We start from the raw sequence: 21,205 nt of genomic DNA on the forward strand, positions 1-21,205 counted from the left end.
TCTTCTTTTCTTTCTTTTTAAAAAAGTATAGCCGGGCTCAGTGACCCAGATTGTAATCCCGCACCCTGGGAGGCTAAAGTGAGTGGATTGCCTGATCCCACAAGTTCGAGACCTGCCTGGGCAACTTGGCGAGACTTCATCTCTACAATAAATCAAAAAATTAGCAGGGTGTGGTAGCGCACGCCTGTAGTTCCAGCTACTTGGAAGGCTGAGGTGGAAGGATCGCCAGTCTGGGTGACAGAGTGAGAATCCAACTCAAAAAAAAAAAAACCAAATTCTTGTATTTATATGATCCTTTAGACTTTTTTTTTAAGAATGTAAGGTACAAGTGAGGATTTGCTATATAAGTAGGCAGCATTGTAGGTGAACTTTTGAGCTTCCAGAGAGATCCTTTTAAAACCCAAATCAGATCTTGTGCTTAAAATCTCCAACGGCACATGTATGTTTGTTGTAGCTCTATTCACAATAGCAAAAACATGGAACCAACCATTTTGCCCATCGAAGCTGGACTGAATAAAAAAAAATGTGGTACATATACACAATGCAATATTATGCAGACATAGAAAGACAAACATATGGACTTCGCAGCAACTTGGATGGAGTTGGAGTCGATTATACTCAGTGATCTATCATAGAAAAAAAGAATAGAGTACCATATGTTCTTACTCATAAGTGGACCTTGATCAATTATAATACTATAAGAAAGGGATTGGCAGGAGTGAGAAACTGTCAGGGGAGGGGGGTGGGATTCGCAGTTGAGGGAAACTGCGAGGGGAGGGAGGGGTATACCTCATCAACAAGGGTACCTGCATAATCAATGTTTGTATACCTAACCCTGAATTGTACCCCACATCTTTATAATAAAAAAAAAAAGGGAAAAGAAAAATCTCCAATGGTTCCACATTTTACTGAGAGTAAACTCTCAAGTTTTTACAATAGTTTGCAGACTTTACATGATCTGGCCTCAGCCCCATTATCACTTTGATCATGTCACTTACCATTGAACCTTGTGCATTCCACTCCACCATGCTGGCTCATTGCTGTTCCTCAAACAGGTCGAGCACACCTTAAGTGCAGGAACAATCTCTCCCCCAGATAATTGCTGGCTAATTGCTTTACCTTCTTCAAATCTTGACTCAGATTACATCCTGTCAACATGGACTACCCTGACCACCAAACTAAGCATAGCTGATACTCCTACCCTGGTTTGAAGTTTATTTTTCCCCATAATACTTATCACCGTCTAACAATTGACATTATTTACTTTATTTCCCATTATCGGTTTTCTCTGGTTTGGATGTAAGCTCTGGGAAGGCAGCAATTGTGGTTGTGCCATATCCCAGGGACACACCACCCGTCACACTGTAGACTCTCAATACATATTTGTGAAACAAACAAATTCGAGAGCCCTTAGCTAATTTTCTCTTTATTGGCCTACATTCTTAGCTTCTATTTCATGAGAGATGGTTTCTAAATTCTGACATAAGGAAATATGTCTATAGTCCAATCTATATAAAATTTTAAATATTTTCATCTTAATCTAAAATATGAAACATTCAGAGTTATTTTTAGGCAAATCCTAAATAGTCAGCTAAAAAGAAAAAGCTTACACCCAAATAATTTTCTTTACAACCTAGAAGCAGATTTGTAAACATCTGGAATTGTGGAACTCTCTAGATAATTGTCTTGATAAAAATAGCAGGAGCAAAAAATTCCAACAACTGACTGATTGTTTCAGTTTATCATAATGTATAATTTTATTACATTTACTAGAATTATTAACTAAAATGCATCATAGGCTATCAATATTTCAGATCATTGCATGCTGCCTAAAATTCTTAAATGTTATACAGTCAGATAAAGCAGATGGCTCGAGGTCTTTAGAGTCCGAAAGCAATATGAACTCATAATAAGCATTGAGGTGGGTAAATGCAGATATTCAATACTTTTAAAGGCCTCATAGTAGTATAAGCACAAATGAAGAGTGTAAAAATTCAACCTTGACTATTACATCTTTCTTAAGCATATACAATGATGTGTGTGTGCCACTGAGATAAAAGAAATGTACAGCTTCTAAAAACAAAAATGTTTTTGAAAAACAATGCTCTAATAAAAGCTGGGCATGATGGCATGCACTTGGGTAGTCCCTAGCTACTTGGGAGGAGGCTGAGGTGTGAGGATCACTTGAGACCAGGGGGTCGAGACTGTGGTAAACCACAATCGCACCACTGTACTCTAGCCTGAGCGACAAGAGTGAGACCCTGTCTCCAAAAAACAAACTTTTTAAGATCAGACTAGAAATATTTATTTTAGCCAATTTTTTTTCTACCAGGAAGGTATGAAAAGGATAAAAATAAGCTTTCTAAATAATAGTTTGTGGCCCCTCAAATGTTAGAATTCTATTAGATGATCTGAAACACATCCTGCTATGCTTATCCTAATTCCAATTTTCAGTAGGGACTGATGAGACTCATGGTTATAGTACCTGTTATAAGAAAACTGTGGCCAGGTGCGGGGGTTCATACCTGTAATCCCAGCACTTTGGCAGGCTGAGGCAGGAGAACCACTCGAGCCCAGGAGTTTGAGACCAACCTGGGCAACATGGTGAGACCTCATCTCTACAAAAAATACAAACATTAGCCAGGCATGGTGGAATGTGCCTGTAGCCCTAGGTACTCAGGAGGTTAAGGTGGAAGGATTACCTTAGCCCAAGAGGTCGAGACTGTGGTAAACCACAATAGTGCCATAGCACTCCAGCCTGGGCGACAGTGAGACCCTGTCTCAAAACAAAACAAGACTGCATATCACTACAGTTTGAATGTGGGCTCTAGGGGGTCCAATTCCCTGGTCCACCAGGTGACCACCTGTTGTTACATGCCATTGCCCCTGCCTGAAAGTGTTCAAAGTGCACCCGTCACGATAACACCTGTATTGTGCCTGGTCAGTCTGTTCTGCGGTAGCCTGGCATTCTGTTTTCTCAGGCAGAGGCTGAACTTCCCGTTGTGTCAGGAAGGCAGCTCACCTGCCCCCAACCGTGTGCTGCTGGTAGTTCCCTTTTTGGCTATGTTCAATTAAGCACATTGGTCAAGATGATAGAAAGCTCTCGCTATTTAAAGCACACCAATCACTCTGTCTGAAGCCATGACCAGAGCGGAAGGTGGGAGTAAAGAGAAATCACAACCGATGACATGTATTTCTTTCTACCAGCATGCAAAGACAATTCTAGTTGACACCATCTTGGGCCAAAGGAGGTTCACAGGTTGCTGTGTTTTATCTGAAAATGGTTTGCGGTTCATCATATCACTCATTTCTTGTTCTCTTCTTTTACTGCTAAGCATAACTGATTTGAAGGGACAGGACTTGTATTTCTTAAAACACCCTGTGTTACTGCTGCACTGCGGGTAAGAAAAGGTCTGAGAAAAGGTCTGAGAAGTTGCCCATCTACACGATCAGATAAATGTTGTGTTTTGAAAGTCACATTTTTTGCCAGATCCTAAGATCCATAACACTTTTGAACTTTGATATTAGTGAATATACCATGAAGATATCTAAGCTAATTATTGTGCAGATGGGCCTGAAAATTGATGTTAGGTTTTCCGGTTACAATTAACTATCAAAAGGCAGCTTCGCTTGACCCCCAAAAGCAGGACATTCAGCTGTTTGGATGCCAATTATATGAGACTTTGAGTATTATTAAACACATTGGCATTATGTCTTTGCATAGTATTAAACACTAAATATACACTCACATTAATTTAAACATTCTTCCAGGCATGCCTGTCCTAGAACTATCAATCATTTTCCTGGGGTCGAATCCTGGCCTTGCCATTTACTGATGACAATCAACTGAGTGAGTGACTCTGAATGTCGATTTCTTCATATGTAAATGAGAATTCATAATAGCATCCACCTCAAACGGTTGTTGTCAGGATTAAACATATCAATTTTAGCAACAGTGCTACAACAGCTGGCACATGCCAAACACTGTATAACTATTTTCTATTATTATAACTTGTATAATATTCAATGCTGTACGATGTCAGGGGAGTGATTGGGGGACCAGATCCTTAGTCTCTGCTCCTCCTCCAGCCTCCTAAGGCCCTGATCTCCTGCCTCCTCCTCCTCCTCCGTCTGCCCCGTCTGCTTAATCCCCCTCACTTCTGCCCGAGTTTAATTTTCCTACCACCAGGACTTGCCTGTGCTGGCTTCCAACTGAACTCCTGCCTTAAGCTTCAGTGCCCAACCCCTCTGCTACTCTCTGGGATTATCAATAGGCCATTCTGCATAAACTCTGGCAAAATCACGACTCTTGCAAATTAATACAATAATGAATTATTCACAAGTGTACAAACCTTGTAAATCAAGCATGAATCTCTTTTCAATAAAGATGGTAACAGCATCAGTAATGACAAAATGTCTGACGACTAAAATGAAGTCGAACAGCTGCATTTAAGTCCCAAATGATTTCAGCATTGTTCTTCAGAGTATATCTTCACAATAGTGAATTATTGCAAACATGTGTCCTGGATTCCATCAACTTGTTTCATTTACTAGTTTTTGATGACTGGTTTTCTGAAAAGCATGCTTAAGTGCCCATGGCCACTTTAAAAAAAAACCTATTTTTAATTTTCATAGATCTCGTGTATGCTTCTAAAGTACAAGCAGTTCTGTAAGCATTGAGAATATCCAACGATCACCGGCAAAAAAGAGCAACAAAACCTATCAAGCTTCTACCTTATTTCATTCTTTGTTTCTTCTTTTTCTCCCTAATTAAATGTACTGAGCGATAACTCCCTAATTAAAAGTGCCAGGTTCTCGGCTAATTCCTAGGGACAGGAAGACAGAATCCTTACCCTCAAGTCATTCAGGGGTAAATGGAAAAGAGACATGTAGGATTTCATAAGTATCTGGAATACCTGTCTCCGCCACCCCCACCGGACTGTTGCTAGAAGGCACACGCACCAGCCCAGGCACAGGATGACAAGAACTGAGGCAACACAGAGGGTGAAGAGGAATGGCTGGGAGATGAACTGAGGACAAAACCAATAGGGAGACTGGCTGCAGAAGGTAAGGACAGACAAGGAAGGAAGGATGCCGCTTAGAACCTTCCTAGCATGAAAGATAAACAACAATGTCTTTCACTTGAAGAACACCAAAAGGATACAGTTTAGTGTATGATGATTTCAGGTGCCTGTGAGACCATCTGGGATGCAGTCGGCCCTGACATTCATTAGGTTCAGTTCTGCCTAAACACTCCGTGTGCCCTCATTTTTCAATTTCATTGTGAACGTTTTAGATATATTTCCTTGGTACTTTAAAATATTGTATTAGCATTTTAAGGGGAGGGAGTAAAACCTATTTGGCCTAATTCAGGGCCAGCTGTACACAAGCTCTGACCCCTCCTTGGGGGGGTTCAGTAATTATGGAGTAAAGAACTTCTCCTTCTTCTTCTAAGAAAGGCTGATTTCCTTAAATCTGTCAACAGCAGCAACAATGATCAGTCAAGTGATGAGGATGAAGGGGAAAAGCACTCAAGGAGAGCCTGGAGAACTTTTTTTGCAGTTTTGCTAGTTTATCTAGATTTCTACAGGGTTAAGAGGAGTTCATGAAAGAGCCTGGGTGAAAAGTCCTAGCAAAGAATTCATAGCACATGTCACATGCCCTGGGCCACCTTTTCCCTGTGTGCTCTGTAAAATGCTACTTGACAAGAGAATCCCTCATCTCCTTACCCCTGGCATGTCCAGGAATCTGTATGAAATAGTTGTGAGCCAGGCTCGGTGGCTCAGCCTGTAATCCTGCACCTTTGGGAGGCTGAGGTGAGTGGATTGCCTGAGCCCGCGGGTTCGAGACCCACATGGGCAGGCGAGACCTCATCCCTACAATAAAATAAAAAAATTAGCCGGTAGTGCGTGCCAGTAATTCCGGCTACTTGGAAGGCTGAGGTGGAAGGATCGCTGGAGCCCAGCGGGTTGAGGCTGTGGTGGTCGGGAGCGGCCACTGCACTCCAGTCTGGGCGACAGAGTGAGACTCCAACTCAAAAAAAATAAAAAAAAAAGAAATAGTTGTGACCTGCTCAATTTTAGAGATTCATCCTATATACTCACAATACCAGTAGCATATTAGAGGTTCTGACAAGCTCTGTAATAAAAAAAACCTGCTTAACTTTGAACCCAGTGTTTTTTCTGGAAAACCTTTCCACATCTTATGATAAGTCAACATCCCATGGAGCTAGTACATCTTGGAACACATTGTGGGAAAAACTGCCCTAGGGATTCCTTCTCACATTCCTGAAACTATGTCTTGGCTATTTTCCAGACTTTCCCATCTCCATTACTGGCACCTGCTCCTAACTTCCTGGTCATCGGTTTAGCTGCCCTCATGACCTTGACTCTGAAATCATGAACTGAAACTCCAACCTGTCCACAGCTTTTAGACCTGACCCCATGTACTCCTAGCCTTGAGGCTGCACAATCCCACAATGCTCTGCCCATGAAAGGAACACTAAGGCAGGACCCAGGACGCCTGAGTTCTGTGTGTGGAGTCTAAAAATGGATTCACCATCAGCCTAAAAAAACTCAGATGAAACCACATTCTGTCATGTTGCCAGTCCACTTTCTCTTCATTCTCTCCTCCTTCATCCATCTCACTCACAAAATCCCACAGCCTAACAGACGTGAAGGCATGCAATGTAATAACCACAAGAATCTAAGAAAACTTTTTCCCCCTTGACATGGCTATAAAGTAAATCTGCATGCTGCTTTAAGTACAAGAGGGAAAGTGCCATAATAATTAACAACACAGAGAATATCAACCTGGGCAACTTGGTGAGAACTCGTCTCTACAATAAATCAAAAAATTAGCGAGGCGTGGTGGCAAGCACCTGTAATTCTAGCTACTTGGAAGGTTGAGGTGGAAGGAACGCCTGAGTCCAGCAGGTCGAGGCTGTGGAAGCTGTGATTGTGCCAATGCACTCTAGCCCAGGTAGCAGAGTGAGACTCCGACTCAAAAAAAAACAACAACAGAGAATAATAGGTAAACATAGAATAAAGCCCACAGTCTCATTTCACTGAGACAAATATCATGAGGTCTTAGAATATTAAAAACACATATCTGGCCTTTAAATAACTCTAAGTAGTGAACAGATACACTGTCCCTTTACTCTGTTACCTTCCTGTGGGTTTAGACCCCAAGATCAGGCAAAATACTTCACTTCATAAGAAACTTGACTTCTCACTGAAGACCTATAGCATACACACACACCAATAGGGTATTAGACTATAGTATGCTACCTGAAAAAAACAATTAGTTTTCAGAATGTCAAGAATGGCTTCTTAACTGATTTGTTCTCTGGCATCAAGAGGTCTATAGAAATGCAATGTAATGTACCACTTCAGACAGGATACACTGATGCTGAGACATGTCCTTCAGTAGCATAACTCTTGAAAATATTTATCCTGAAGGTCACAAAAACATTAGTAATCATAACTTGGGATTGCATAGTACTTTACAGTTTACACAAACTTGCTTTCAAGTACTACTACTATTCTTACTACTATTAGTAAAGCTGGTAGTAATCATACCTAACAATATTGAATACTCATTCTGAGCCAAGCACACATTATGTGAAGCATAATGTCTTCTTTCATTTCCGCCTCTCAAGAATCCGATGATGGCAGGTGTGCTTTTTTTTTTTTGAGAAAGCAGGATTTATTGAGAGGACAGAGAAGCTCCCACAGTGGGAGGGGACCCGAAGGGATTGCCCCAATGGCAGGCATTTTTTATGTCCACAATAAAGATGGACACATCAGTGGTTAGGCTGATATTAGATGTCATTATCTACATGTGATTTGTAAGCACCATCTGGACACAAACTCTGACTTGAATTATTTGGCTTTCCCTCAGCAGGTAAACAAGTGATTTTATCTCTGTTATACTGCAGCTATTTGCCCTGACCCTGAGCCTCTACTTCAGCCAAGACTATGCAGCCAGGAGCTTCAAAATACCCAGGATATCAAACAATCTAATTTAAGAAATACAAAATAAGAAGAAAGCGAGTCTTGATTTGGGATAACTAAATGGATCAAAGGAGAGTTCCACACTACCTTGACCTTGTCTGGTCTCAGCTTTGAACTTCTTTCTTACCTGCTCTTCAGTTCCTCGGACCCCTGAACTTCCTCTTGTTCTGGTCCCACTTCTGACCTACACTTGCCTCTCAAATCTAAGGCTAAAAAGTTCTTGTCATTGTAGACTCTTAGACATTCTCTTTAGAAACACCTTACAATAGAGGGTACTTTAACAGGGTCAGTAAGTGACAGGCACCACGTGGGATCAATAAGATCGTCAATCTAGTCTATGGAACCAACTCTCCAGCAGGAATATTAAAACACCCCTCAATCAGGGGTCTCAGTGAGTTCACTCCATGCTAGTCTAGTCCTAGTTTGTTCTGTGCTGCACGGCTGTAGTTTCTGTTAGTCCTGATCCAAACCTCCTCAGGGAGAGGTCAGAAAAGCAACATGAGGTGCTTTCACGGACAGCACACCCCATTTCACCTTCAGCATCCCTACAGGTATGTAGGAGAAATATCTGCATATTATAGGTGAAAAAGTAAGGTTGATTAAGAGTGGTAAAACCAAGAGTAACACCAGTGCTTTTAACTCCAAGTTCAAAATCAAGGCCCTGTTGTTAGATCAGTATAGTATGTGTTTTGCATTAGAAATTGGTTCATGCCTGGTGTGGCGGCTCACACCTACCATTTCAGCTACATGGAAGACTGAGGCAGGAGAATCCCTTGAGGCCTAGATTCGTAGTCCAGTCTGGGCAACACGGCGAGTACCCATTTAAAAAAAATTAACTTTAAAAAAGCAATGAATTCATGATCTAGAGCTGTATTTCCAGTATGTGGGGGCTGTGAGAACCCATCAGCATTTGTTCAATTTTGCTAAATACCCCACTATATAAGTACTAATAGTGATCTTAAGTTCAAAAGAAGTGAAATGAATATTGCTTTGAGAAACTAATAATATTCACAGAAACCATTAAAGACACCCTTGTGTATCACAAAACTGAATTTAAGAAAAATTTTTTTAGATTTTTAAATGACATCTTCAAATCTGTTATAAGAAATTAAGAGGCCGGGCTTGGTGGCTCAGCCTATAACCCCAGCAATTTGGGAGGCCAAGGCAAATGGATTGCCTGAGCTCACAGGTTCGAGATCAGCCTGGACAACTTGGCAAGACCTCATCTCTACAATAAATCAAAAATTAGCCAGGCATGGTAGTGTGCGCCTGTAGTTCTGACTACTTGGAAGGCTGAGCTGGAACCCAGTCGGAACCCAGCAGATTGATGCTGGGGTGGCCGTGAGTGTGCCACTGTACTCCAGCCTGGGCGACAGAGACTCCAACTCAAACAGAAAAAAAAAAAAAGACAATAATGAATGACCACAGAGCAAATTAAACTCTTTAATTCACTTCAAGAATTCAGAAATTGTAACCTATTGCACTCATTAAGCTTTTCCTCTCAATTGCTGGAATACATACCAACTGTTTCCCTTTTGGAAGGATAAGAAGCAACTGAAAAATAGTTGAGTTGCATTCATGCATTAATTGAACAAGTACTCACCTAACCCTTGCAATAGAGAGTACTGTAACAGGATCTGTAAGTGACAGTCACCACATGGGGTCAGTAAGGTCTTAAACCTACTCTCAAGAAGCCAACCCTCCAATAGGAAGATTAAAACATCCCTCAAACATGGGTCTGCAAATCTACAGGTCACAGGCCAAATGTGGCCCACCACTTGTTTTTGTCAATAAAATTTTACTGGCATACAGCCACACTCATTCATTTACATATTGTGTGTGACTCTTTTTACTCTATTGGTAGAGTTAAGTAGTTGCAACAAAGACCATATGGCCTGCAAAGCCTAAAATATTTGCAGTATAGCCCTTTACAGAGTAAGTTTGGAGATTCTGACCCAAATAATCAGAGTAACAAACTATGAATTACTGCTATGATCATCCAGTCTTGGTTCTGTCCCCAGCTAGCAGTGTGTGTGACCTTGGTAAGTAAAAACCTCTAAGTTTTCAAGAACTCATCAGTAGCACCATAAGACAGTTGATCTAGCAGATCTTGGCTTATAAGTCAAGATCTGGGATGTATTTCATAAATTAACAGTGTAATATGGGCCAGGCGTGGTGGTTCATGCCTGTAATCCCAGCACTTTGGGAGGCGGAGGTGAAAGGATTGCTTGGGCTCAGGGGCTTGAGACTAGCCTGGGCAACTTGGTGAGACCTCGTCTCTACAAAAAATCAAAAAATTAGCTGGGCATGGTTTCAGCTACTTGGAAGGATGACCTGAGCTGAAGAGGTGGAGGCTGTGGTAGCCATGAGCATGTTACTGCACTCCAGCCTGGGCGACAGGGTGTGAGACTCCAACTTAAACAAACAAACCAGTGTTATATGGTACAAAATTTTTTTTTTCTTTTTGAGTTGGGGGGGTCTCATTGTCGCCTAGGCTGGAATGTATTAGTACAACCACCGCTCACCATAGCCTCAATCTTTTGGGCTAAGGTGATCCTTCTGCTTCAGCCTCCTGAGTAGCTGGGATTACAGGCATGTGCCTCCATGTCTGGCTAATTTTTTTTTATTTTTATATAAAAACAAGGTCTCACTATGTTGTCCAAGATGGTCTCAAACTCTTGGGCTCAAGCAATCCTCTCACCTTGGCCTCCCAAAGTGCTAGAATTACAGATGTGAGTCATGGCACCCAGTCAACTTTTAGTTTCCTATTGTTCTAAACCCTGCAAGCCTAGAATATTATTGTGTCAGATGGCTTCCTAATATTTTAAGCAAAAATTATCTTCCCCAACTATCTACTACATGTGAATAAGTAGACCAGAGGGGGTTAGCACCCTTTAATATCATGCTTCTTGGTCAGTGGTTCTCAACCATGGATACCATTATAATCACCTGAAGAACTTAAAAAAAAAACACTGAAAGCTGCAATAACTGCACCCCAAACCACTTAAATCAGAATCTCTGGGTGGGGAACCCAGGTATCAGTGTATTTTAAAGCTTCCCAGGTGATTTCAATGTGCAGTCAAGGCTGAGACTCACCATTCTTGGTGTTATAATAATAGGCTTGGAGCCAGGCTCGGTGGCTCAGCCTGTAATCCCGCGCCTTTGGGAGGCTGAGGTGAGTGGATTGCCTGAGTCCACAGGTTCGAGACCCGCCTGGGCAGCGAGACCGCATCTCTACAATAAATCAAAAAATCAGCCAGGCATGGTAGCATGTGCCTGTAATTCCGGTTACTCGGAAGGCTGAGGCGGAAGTATCGCCGGAGCCCAGCAGGTCGAGGCTGCGGTGGCCGGGAGCGGCCACTGCACTCCAGTCTGGGCGACAGAGTGAGACTCCAACTCAAATAATAATAATAATAATAATAGTAATAGGTTTGGATCAAATTCTTTCCAGTGAAAGCTGCATGAAATGCATTCCACAATTTTGAGCTGGTAAACTGAAGTTCACCAAAATTATAAAATCAGGACACCATGAAGACTCACTAACTTAAATATAAATTATTTAGGCTCATAGTACCATGAAACTCTTGTTTAAGTCACAGTCAATACTTATATGACAAGTATGAGGCCCTCTTCACAGAGAGGTAAGAGTAAGATTATCTGGTCCTAGAATCCATTTGTGACATAATAAGAAACATATATTTGATCTTTTTCCCTGGTTTCTGACAAAGAACAGCTACTAAAACTTGTAATTTCCTAAGTTATGGGAGTAATAGGAGCATATTTTGTTGCTGACAGAGAACTCCTAAAACCCTTAGAATTTTGTGGGTGATAGGAGCCTCTTTCACTCTAAGGAGGTGACTTTTGATATGACCCTAGGTAGCTTAGGATGGGGCTGGTTGACAGAAAGATCAAGCCTTGACTAGAAGTCCAGAACTTTTAGTCCCACTCCTCCCAATTTCTGGGGAGGGACAGGAGCTAGAGATTGAGTTAATAATCAAGCGTCCATGATGAAACTTCCCAGTGACAACAACCAGAGGGCTTCCCAGTTAATAATGATCTCCACATGTCGAGAGGGTAGCAAACCCTAACTCCATGGGACAGAAGCTCCTATGATCAGGAGCATTCTGGATCTCAGTTCATGTATCTCTCTTCACCTGGCTGTTCATCTGTATCCTTTACAATATAACCTTGATAATAAACCAGTAAATGTAAGTAAAGTGCTTTCTTGCGTTCCGTGAGCCATGCTAGCAAATGATCAGACCTGAGGAGGTGGTCATGGGAACCCCCAATTTACAGCAAGTCAATCAGAATTATAAAGTGCCCAGGACTTGCGACTGGCATCTGAAGTTGAGGAATTCCTGTGGGTCCGAGTATTTAACTTGTTGGATCTGATGGTAACCCCAGGTAGATAATGTCAGAATTGCATTGCATTGTAGGACATTCAGTTGGTGTCCCGAGAGTTGAAGAATTGGTGTGAGGAAACTCCCCTCCCTCCATATATTTGGCATCAGCAATGTTCTGTGGATAAAAAGGGATCATAATATTACTACTGAAAAAAACCTAAAAATCTCCTAGTTTACATAAAAATCACCAATTAGGAGTCTTGAGAATTCAAAAGCGGAAGATTATTTATGCTAGACAGAGAGGATGGAAAGCTTTGCTATAGAAGGAGAAACTTCTGAAAGAACGAAATTAAAATTTTTCATTGACTTCATAAAATATGAAAGAAATAAAAACAGATGTAGGAAAATAACATGAATTTTTTTTTCTAAGAACTACAGCCAACTCATTTATTCAAGATGTCTGGTTTCTAAATCAACCAGAATCTTGGCTTTCCCCCTTCCTTCTGCCCACTGCCAAACTATTTTCCATTAATCCACAACAAATGTATCTGCCAGTCCAGAGAGCGGAAGAAGATAAAAACTGCCAATGTTTTATAAGTTTTGACAAGGATGGTGTTAAAACCAAATAAAACTGTTTTTCATGATTTCAGTCACAAGCAACTAAGAACGCACAAATGGTTTTACTCCTCACAAACAGAAAAATAGATCCTTTTCATAAGCAAATCCTTCCTGACTTGGTTGTCATTAATTTTGTACTTGCTTTTCTGATTTATTTTTCTGAACTTGATTTTTCTAAACCTGATTTCCAGTAGCTAAAACAGCCCAGGCTACCACCATTTCTGTAAATTAATTTCTATGAGCTTGAGCTACTTAAAATTACCTCAGCCCACTGTGCTCCAATACTTTTTTTTTTGTAATTCCTGACACCATTCATTCAGATTTCAAAACTGTAGTTAGCCTCATGGCAGTAATGGATAAAATGAATCCTACTAAGTAGGAAAAGCTTCAGGGCCATCCAGTTCTTCACCCAAAAGCTGCTATGCCATTTTAATGCACCAATATCATCAATCACTTGTCCCATAATCAGGATCAGCTAGACCTGCTGGGGAATACTATGTTTATCTGAGAAATGCATTGCCCCCCCCCCCAGAAGAAAACAGGATGGATTAGTAAAACTAGAAGTTGAAAGGTCAAAATGTCCACATGATTATTTATTTATTTTATGACCATGGGAAAGTTAAAGTAAGTTCCTTATAAATTGGTGAAATATTTTACTGTTCCTAGTGACACTGCTTAGGCATAGGTCACAGATAGGCAGAGGCACACCTCAAAATTCTTGTATTTGGCTGTTGGCAATTTTTAAAAACACATGGAACAAATCAGACGGCTCTCTAAAATAAAGGCTTGGTGACATCCTCTCCTCTAGCTCAGCTCTCTTCTTTAATACCTTCTCTTTTAGACAAACATGACTAACTTCCATTTTACTAAACGTTTAGTATTTAACAGCTTACAGTGTTAGGTATTTGCTTTCTTTACTCCCTGCTGTGGAATCGGACTGGCAGGCCTCACATTTTTTTCTAGACCAGGAGCACAATAGCATTGTGTGTTAAGCTTCTAACAGTGTAAGGGATTGTTTCAGTCATGCAAAACTTACAAGGCAAATACTGCATCAAGCTTATCCATTATTTCCTATATTTTTTTCTGGCTGACAGAAGAAGAAAGTCAAGAAGAAAAAAAAATGAGCCAATTCATCATAGACAACCACTTCTCCAATTTTGAATTTCAAAACTGCATTACTTAAGTCTTGTTTGGCTATGTGTGATACAATGTTGCTCCTACAAGTAAAAGGTTTAATCATCTAATTCATTCAGTGATTACTTATTATTCCCTTGCTTAAAATCCTTTCATGGAACTGCAAGGCCCTATGGGAAAACGACCCTCTAGTGTGCATAAAGGACCCTTCAGCTTCAGACACTGACCTCCCAAAGGGCTTAATATCCATTGACTCAGAACTGTGCGCCCCCGATGGTTTCTCCTCATTCCCATCTCATCTTCTCATGGAACACATTAACCTCTCTTCTCATGCTTCTCTATTTTTGCACCTGCTGGTTCCCATAGCTTGATAGTCTTTCTATAGGCATAGTCATCAATATCTAGTTCCAGTGTCACCTTTCCTCAGGAAGTTTCCTTGAATTAACTGAACAGTGTGAATTGTTCCTCCTTTTCTATTATCCAAACACACATTTGGTACCTCTGCTATGACATCTGTCACGGTCACTGCTTTTAGATATCTGTGGAAGTAGCATTTAAACATCCTTGAAGACAGTAATATTAAATTTTTTTTTTTTTTTTAGAATTGGGTCTACTTAATACAGTTATATTTCCTGTCCCTAAGCATGTCATGTTACCATTCTGTATCTGTATTTTCAATTTTAGACTAAAGAGATACCAAAAATATATTATTTGCTTAATACTTTTATGTTGCTATTTTATCCTCTAAATTAGTAACTCTCATGGAAATAAGCAGCAAAATTTATTGGGCAATATTAAAAGAGAAAAGCATGATATTTCATATAAATTGGTAACTCTACCAGTTCAATGGTCATTAGGAGGCTTATATATACAAAATGATATAAATAATCATTTTCAAGCTTTGTATATTTCTTTTTGAAATAGTCATGATGGATAAATCTTAGATAGCTCTAAGAAACCATGTGACCCAATAACGTATCATCATTATTATTCAGATCAAGTATATTATCATATAGGAAAAACAGTTCATAAATTTTAGCTCTTGGCTATAGATTTTAAGATGTATGTCCATTTTCAATTATCCAGAAAAATTTGGAAAGAAGTTGCACAAAATATAAATACACAAATAATTCTTGCACTTTAATTCATGTACTCCTTTTCTACCCCTTCATATCAATCTCTCAAAGAACTATTAAGAGGAAATGTTTTCAGATTACTTTTTATTCAATATTATTTTATCTACCTCCCTCCTACAAGAGTGTTTCAAAGAGTGAAATGACTTAAATGTAGGAAGAGAAAAAACACAAAAAACAAAAAGGAGAGGAAGCCAATCCTTAATAAAAAACATTAAGCACATCTTTAATAGCCAAACATCTTGCCACGATTTTCTCCAGACAATATCCTCCCCAGATTTCTTGGTTTCGCACCCCAAAGACTCTGCTCTCTCACAACACAGCTTATTTATTCATCAACTAAAACCCTGTAGAGATAGACTCCAGACTCCATAGACTCCAGACTCATCAACCTACCCCTACTTTGTCTCAGTTCTTTAAAGTTCTTGAGATCACTGTGACCAATGTGATCTCTCAGACTTCCAGTGAAAGGAACTCTATTCACATTCTGCTCAACAAGGAAAACTAGAAGTTAGCAAGCAAGGATATTACTCTTTAAAAGTGAATTGAGGGGAAGAAATAGAGAAGAGTGCAAATACGTATAATTTATTAACTTCTCTTATATTTCTGCTCATTTCACTTTAAATTTCCCTAATAGAAAAAGGCATATAAATATGAGAAATTCATCCATCCAACAAATATTAATGAAGCACCTAGTTTCTATCAGTCACCCTTCTAGACACCAGAGATCCAGCAGTGAAGAACACAACAGAAAAAGCAATTATATAATATGCTAAGTGGTAAAAAGTGCTATGAGAATAATAAAACCAGGTAAAGGTAGAGAGGGCTATTGGACAAGAGGCTGCTAGTATATCTCGTATATAGGGAGGGCAAGAAGGTCTCACTGATACAGTGACAGTCAAGTAGACATGATGGGATTGAGGCATAAAAATATTGGGGATTTTAACATTCCAAGCAAAGTGTAAAGCTACAAAAATCCTAAACTAAAATCATAGTTGATTTGTTTAAAGAGAAATAAGGAAGCCAGCATGGATAGACTAGGAAGCATGTTGGATGCTGAGGTCAGAGTTAACAGGGTAGGCGCTGGGGCTAGAGCCGGTTGGGTCTTGCATATCATTGAAAGGACAGAGGCTTTTGAGAGAGATGGGAACCCACTTCTGGGGAGAGAATAGACTTCAAGAGATCAGGAGTGGAAGGAGACTAGTGGAATCATCCAGGAGAAAAAGTTGTGTGATAGTAGCAGAGGAGGCAGTAAGACATGATCAGTTTGATAGATCTTTAAGAAAGATTTGTTGACAGACTGAGTGTGTTTGTAAGAGAAAAAGGATTTGAGAAAGACTAAGGTTTGGGACTTGAGCAAAAGAAATAATTGCTGTTTTATAATGGCATGGAGAAGACTGGATCACAATGACACAGTGCTTTTATTTTCTGTTTAAAAATGCTTTTAAAATCTTAGATCTAAAAATTGACCTTTCATATGACCCTCAATCCCCCTTCTGGGAATATATCCAACAGAACGTAAATCATTCTTTGAAAAATACACGTGCACATTCATGTTTATTGTAGCACTATTCACAATAGCAAAAATATGGAACCAGCTGTGCTGCCCATTGAAAGTGGACTGGATTAAAAAAAAATGGTACATATACATGATGGAATATTACGCAGTCATAAAGAAGAACAAAACTATGGACTTTGCAGCAACTTTGATGGATTTAAAGCCTATCATACTCGGTGATCTATCACATAAACAAAGTACTGAGTACCACATGTTCTCACTCATACATGTATCATAATACTATAAGAAAGGGATTGGCAGTAGTGGGACACTGCCAGGGCAGGGGGAGCACATAAAAACAATAAGGGTACCTGATCTCAAACCAGGCAAAGTGGGGACCAAAGGGAGGCCCAGACTTCAAACTTCACCTGTACAATGACCACTTACGCACCTAATCCTGAATTATACCCATCATCTTTAAAATAAAATCTTTTTTTTTTTTTTTGAGTTGGAGTCTCACTCTGTCGCCCAGACTGGAATGCAGTGGCACGCTCCCGGCCACCGCAGCCTTGACCTGCTGGGCTCCGGCGATCCTTCCGCCTCGGCCTTCCGAGTAGCCGGAATTACAGGCACGCGCTACCACACCCGGCTGATTTTTTTAAATTTATTGTAGAGATGAGGTCTTACCAAGTTGCCCAGGCAGGTCTCGAACTCGCGGGCTCAGGCAATCCACTCACCTCAGTCTCCCAAAGCACGGGATTACAGGCTGAGCCACCGAACCCAGCTTAAAATAAAAATTTTAAAAAGTAAAATAAAATTTAAAAAATACTTCTAAAATCTTGTCTGTACAAGTGGGTGAAAGACTTGTTTTCCCAGACTGGATTTTAATAACTACCATGTAGAACGACCAACTTCTGTGATTAACACAATTTTTCTTCTCATAAGTGTTTTCCTTCTGTCTGCTTCAGATCCTGGGTCAATTAGTAGGGAAATGAAAGCAGAAAGACTCAAGCTTTAACAGGTGCTGTGGAGGGGGAATAAATCAGAGAACATTCTTAAATAAGGGTAAAAACATATAAAAATCTATTTCAGTCAATAAAAATTAACTTCTTATTTTCTAAAATAAAAAAAAAAAAAAAGAAAGGGCACCTAGACTAAAGATGATTATTGGGAGGTAGATCAGGAAGGGGTTAGGGAAGCATGGGTCTACACAGCACACAAGAAAAGACTTTTTTTGCTTTTGGAATAAAGGAGGAACTCAGCTTTTCCCTAGATTATTCCAGCAGTGTCCTATCTACTCTTGACCTCCCAAAGTCTATTCTAGTATCTAAGGAAAATTGAAATCTTAATCCTAGATTACAATTTAAGTTACATATATGTTTGGATGTATATTAAATGAATGCCAAATTCAAATTATCATTCCACCAGAGAATGGCACAATACTTCCTACCAAGTCATTCCTCATACTCTGTTTCATTTTTTCATATAAATAGGGTTTGCTGCAAACAGAAGCTTTAAAAAGTAAGGTTTTTTAAAGGTCATCTAAAAAAGATAGGCTGTGTCCCGGTAGCCTAATGGGACAGGCATTGGACTCCTAAAAAAGATAAACTGTTACAAATAATACGCACATAAGATATGTATATTTACATTTTTCCTTACATGGCTTAATAACAGTAAAATTACCCAGTAGCATGAATAGGAAGTGCTCCATTACTGTCTTTTCAGTTTAAAAACTTAAAAAGGAACTATAAAGCCCACACTGTTGGAGTGGCCACTCTCTCTCTGCAGGGTGTTGTCCATTAAAGCACAAAGCAAGAGACAACAGCAGTTTCTCTCTGTTTTTCAACACAGACCTCTCAAGCTCATCATCTTCCAATTCTAACAGTATTTCTCCCTCCAATTACGAGCGTCCCCCATACGGATTCTTTCCAACATCCCTAACCATTTGAAGATGGAATGAGAAGTGACAGAAGCTATTTTAGAAGAAAACAGAACTTACAACTTCACTGCTAAAGGCAGCAAACTCTTCTCTCTTGTCACATTACTTAAAAAAAAAAAAACTTCATATTTAGAATATGATGGCAAACTTTGGAAAGATCACATGAAACCTGAACTTGATGCAAGAGTGGAATGCCTGCAGAGGAATTCAGGTTTCTGCTTGGATGGTGGACAGAGAGGGACAGTCATGGACTGGGCTGTTCAATATTCCAGCAACTACTAGAACTTGGGAACAGAGCCAGTCACGACTCCGAGCTGCAGAAGGGACCTCCACTCTCCTGACGCCACACTCAATGTATACCCTGGAGGCTGGAGGAAGGAGAGAGAAACCACAAGAGTCTTGCTGACTATGAGGACTGCTTGTGCTAAATTTTAATCTTGTTTAGCAGTGTAGACCTTCTTCAGGAAGGTTTACATCCACTCAAAAACAATGGGAAAATAGCTAAACAAAATGAACCCATTTCAGCTACTACAAAATATTTTTAGCAGACATTTCCTGTCACATGATTCCATTTCTAGCAAACAGTAAAATTTCATTTCTATTTGAAAGACTCAATTGCTCATTAATATGCTTTCTACAGTATTCAAGGAGACCGCAGTGGCTTAATACCACTGCCACCAACAACTTTAAAAAGACAAACCCATACCTATCTTTACAATGTTATCTTGTAAGAAAACACAAGTAACACTCACTCCCCTGAACTTTGCCAAAAAAGGATTTGGAGGGTGGGAATTTTTGTTTGCTTTTAATAGAACAGTGCTCTATGCAGTAGCAGTAGAAAAGGGATTAGTGGTAAATATTTGACATTTGTTCACACCAGAAACGGAAGGAAAAAAAAGAGAAAACTGTTACTTTTTTTCCTCTGCATTCCTCCTCTCAATGACTGACTTTTCAAAACTATTAGTGTTAGTAAAAATGAGCCAGAGAAACATGACTATCAAACACATTTGTATCTGGTTAGCCCAGAAGAAGCCTCCTGGAAGAGTTAAAACCCATGAATATTACGCATTTTAATCTGGAAGTTGAAAACCAATGTGAACTTTATTCTAAACTTAAAAGAAAACAAAACTCTGGCACTTCTACGTGCCTGAGCAGATTGTATTATAAAATGACCCAAACACTAAAAAAATAAACAAGATCGGCTAGAAAATGAAACCACTTACCTTGATCAGTGGACATGACTTCACATATACTGATAATGAGTCTACTCTGGCTTAATAAAAAAATATTTTGCTGTACTCTTTTAAAGTTCATGTGATCAAATCTCACTCCTGGCTTTATAGCCTCAGGGAGACTGGAGACCACGCAGGATCTGCCAGGAGCTCAGACCAGTGCACTGTGACTTCAGTGCATTCTTAGAACTTGCTGTCCAAGGACAACCTCATGCATAATATGCCACACCTCCCCAGAGGATGGCGGCTGCACTGCAATGCACTGCACTGCGTGAGCCCAAGTCGAGGAGTGTGGAGAAACTTCTACTTATCACAGTAAACAACCACAGAGGCCCATGGAACCTTCAGATGCACTTGAGATACAGTTGGGAATAGGATGGTTTATACACAGACTAATGCCTTTGCTATTTGTAATGCTCTAAAAAAGCTAACAGGAAAATAGTCTGTTTCCATTTTAACAGGGTTCCTGCCCTGGACCAAAGATGTTATAGGTTCAGGAGTCACAAGCTTAAGATGTTAAAATCTCATTCCGAATAACCTCAAATGCCATTTTGCCACATATGACTTTCCTTTTTAGCACAGCTCATTGATTTTGGTGAGTAAAGAGTGCAGGATACATATTACACATACATTTCCTGAGGAAAACAAGTTTTAAGTTTTATATGTCATTTCAGAATGTTCTTTAACTGTTAAAAATATTTATTATTCATTTTTATGTATTCTTATCATTTTACATTATTTAACCAGTATTTTGAAAGCTTCTCATAGCCTTGAAAAATCAGAAAACACCAGATAGGTTAAAATCACATGGTAGCGCGCGCCTGTAGTTCAGCTACTTGGAAGGCTGAGGTGACCAGATGTGGCCACTGCACTCCAGTCTGGGCGACAGAGTGAGACTCCAACTCAAAAAAAAAAAAAAAAAAATCACAAAAAGTAACAGGCTGTAGACATTCTCCCCCGCTATGGAAAATAATCGCTCCAACCTCCTCCTTGGGGTGTCCAGATACTGGGGTTCCCTCACTCTGGTATACACAGGAATCATCTAATGGCTTGCTAAGACACACATTGCTTGGTCCCATACCCAAAGTTGGATCCAACTGGTATGCAGTATGACCACAGAATCTCTATTTCTAACAAGTTTTCGGGTGACACTGACACTACTGGCCTAGACCTTCTCTCCAGGAATCACGCTTTGAGAATCACTGGGAAAGAGAATTGCTAGGCTGGAGCTTTGACTTGCTCAAGGAGGTTTTCAAAGTGCTTGAATTGCACACCTGTTAGGAACCGACAGAT

At 40.0% G+C, this 21,205-nt stretch overlaps 1 protein-coding gene across 3 annotated transcripts in view; it reads right to left on the bottom strand.

Annotated features, from left to right (window-relative positions):
- Window positions 1–21,205, bottom strand: part of FGD4 (FYVE, RhoGEF and PH domain containing 4) — a 162,723-nt gene that overhangs the window by 91,951 nt on the left and 49,567 nt on the right. The window contains exon 1 of one of the 3 annotated variants that reach the window (XM_008073739.2): window positions 19,904–20,111. The exons of the other annotated variants lie outside the window; for them this stretch is intronic. Within the exon in view, the coding sequence (XP_008071930.1) occupies window positions 19,904–19,994 (91 nt within the window). The 5' untranslated portion in view covers window positions 19,995–20,111. Of the gene's footprint in view, window positions 1–19,903; window positions 20,112–21,205 lie in introns of those variants that run through there. 3 annotated transcript variants of the gene reach the window in all.

Source organism: Carlito syrichta, unplaced genomic scaffold (assembly GCF_000164805.1).
Source record: "Carlito syrichta isolate Samal-C Ts95f unplaced genomic scaffold, Tarsius_syrichta-2.0.1 Scaffold316039, whole genome shotgun sequence".
Lineage (NCBI taxonomy): Eukaryota > Metazoa > Chordata > Mammalia > Primates > Tarsiidae > Carlito > Carlito syrichta.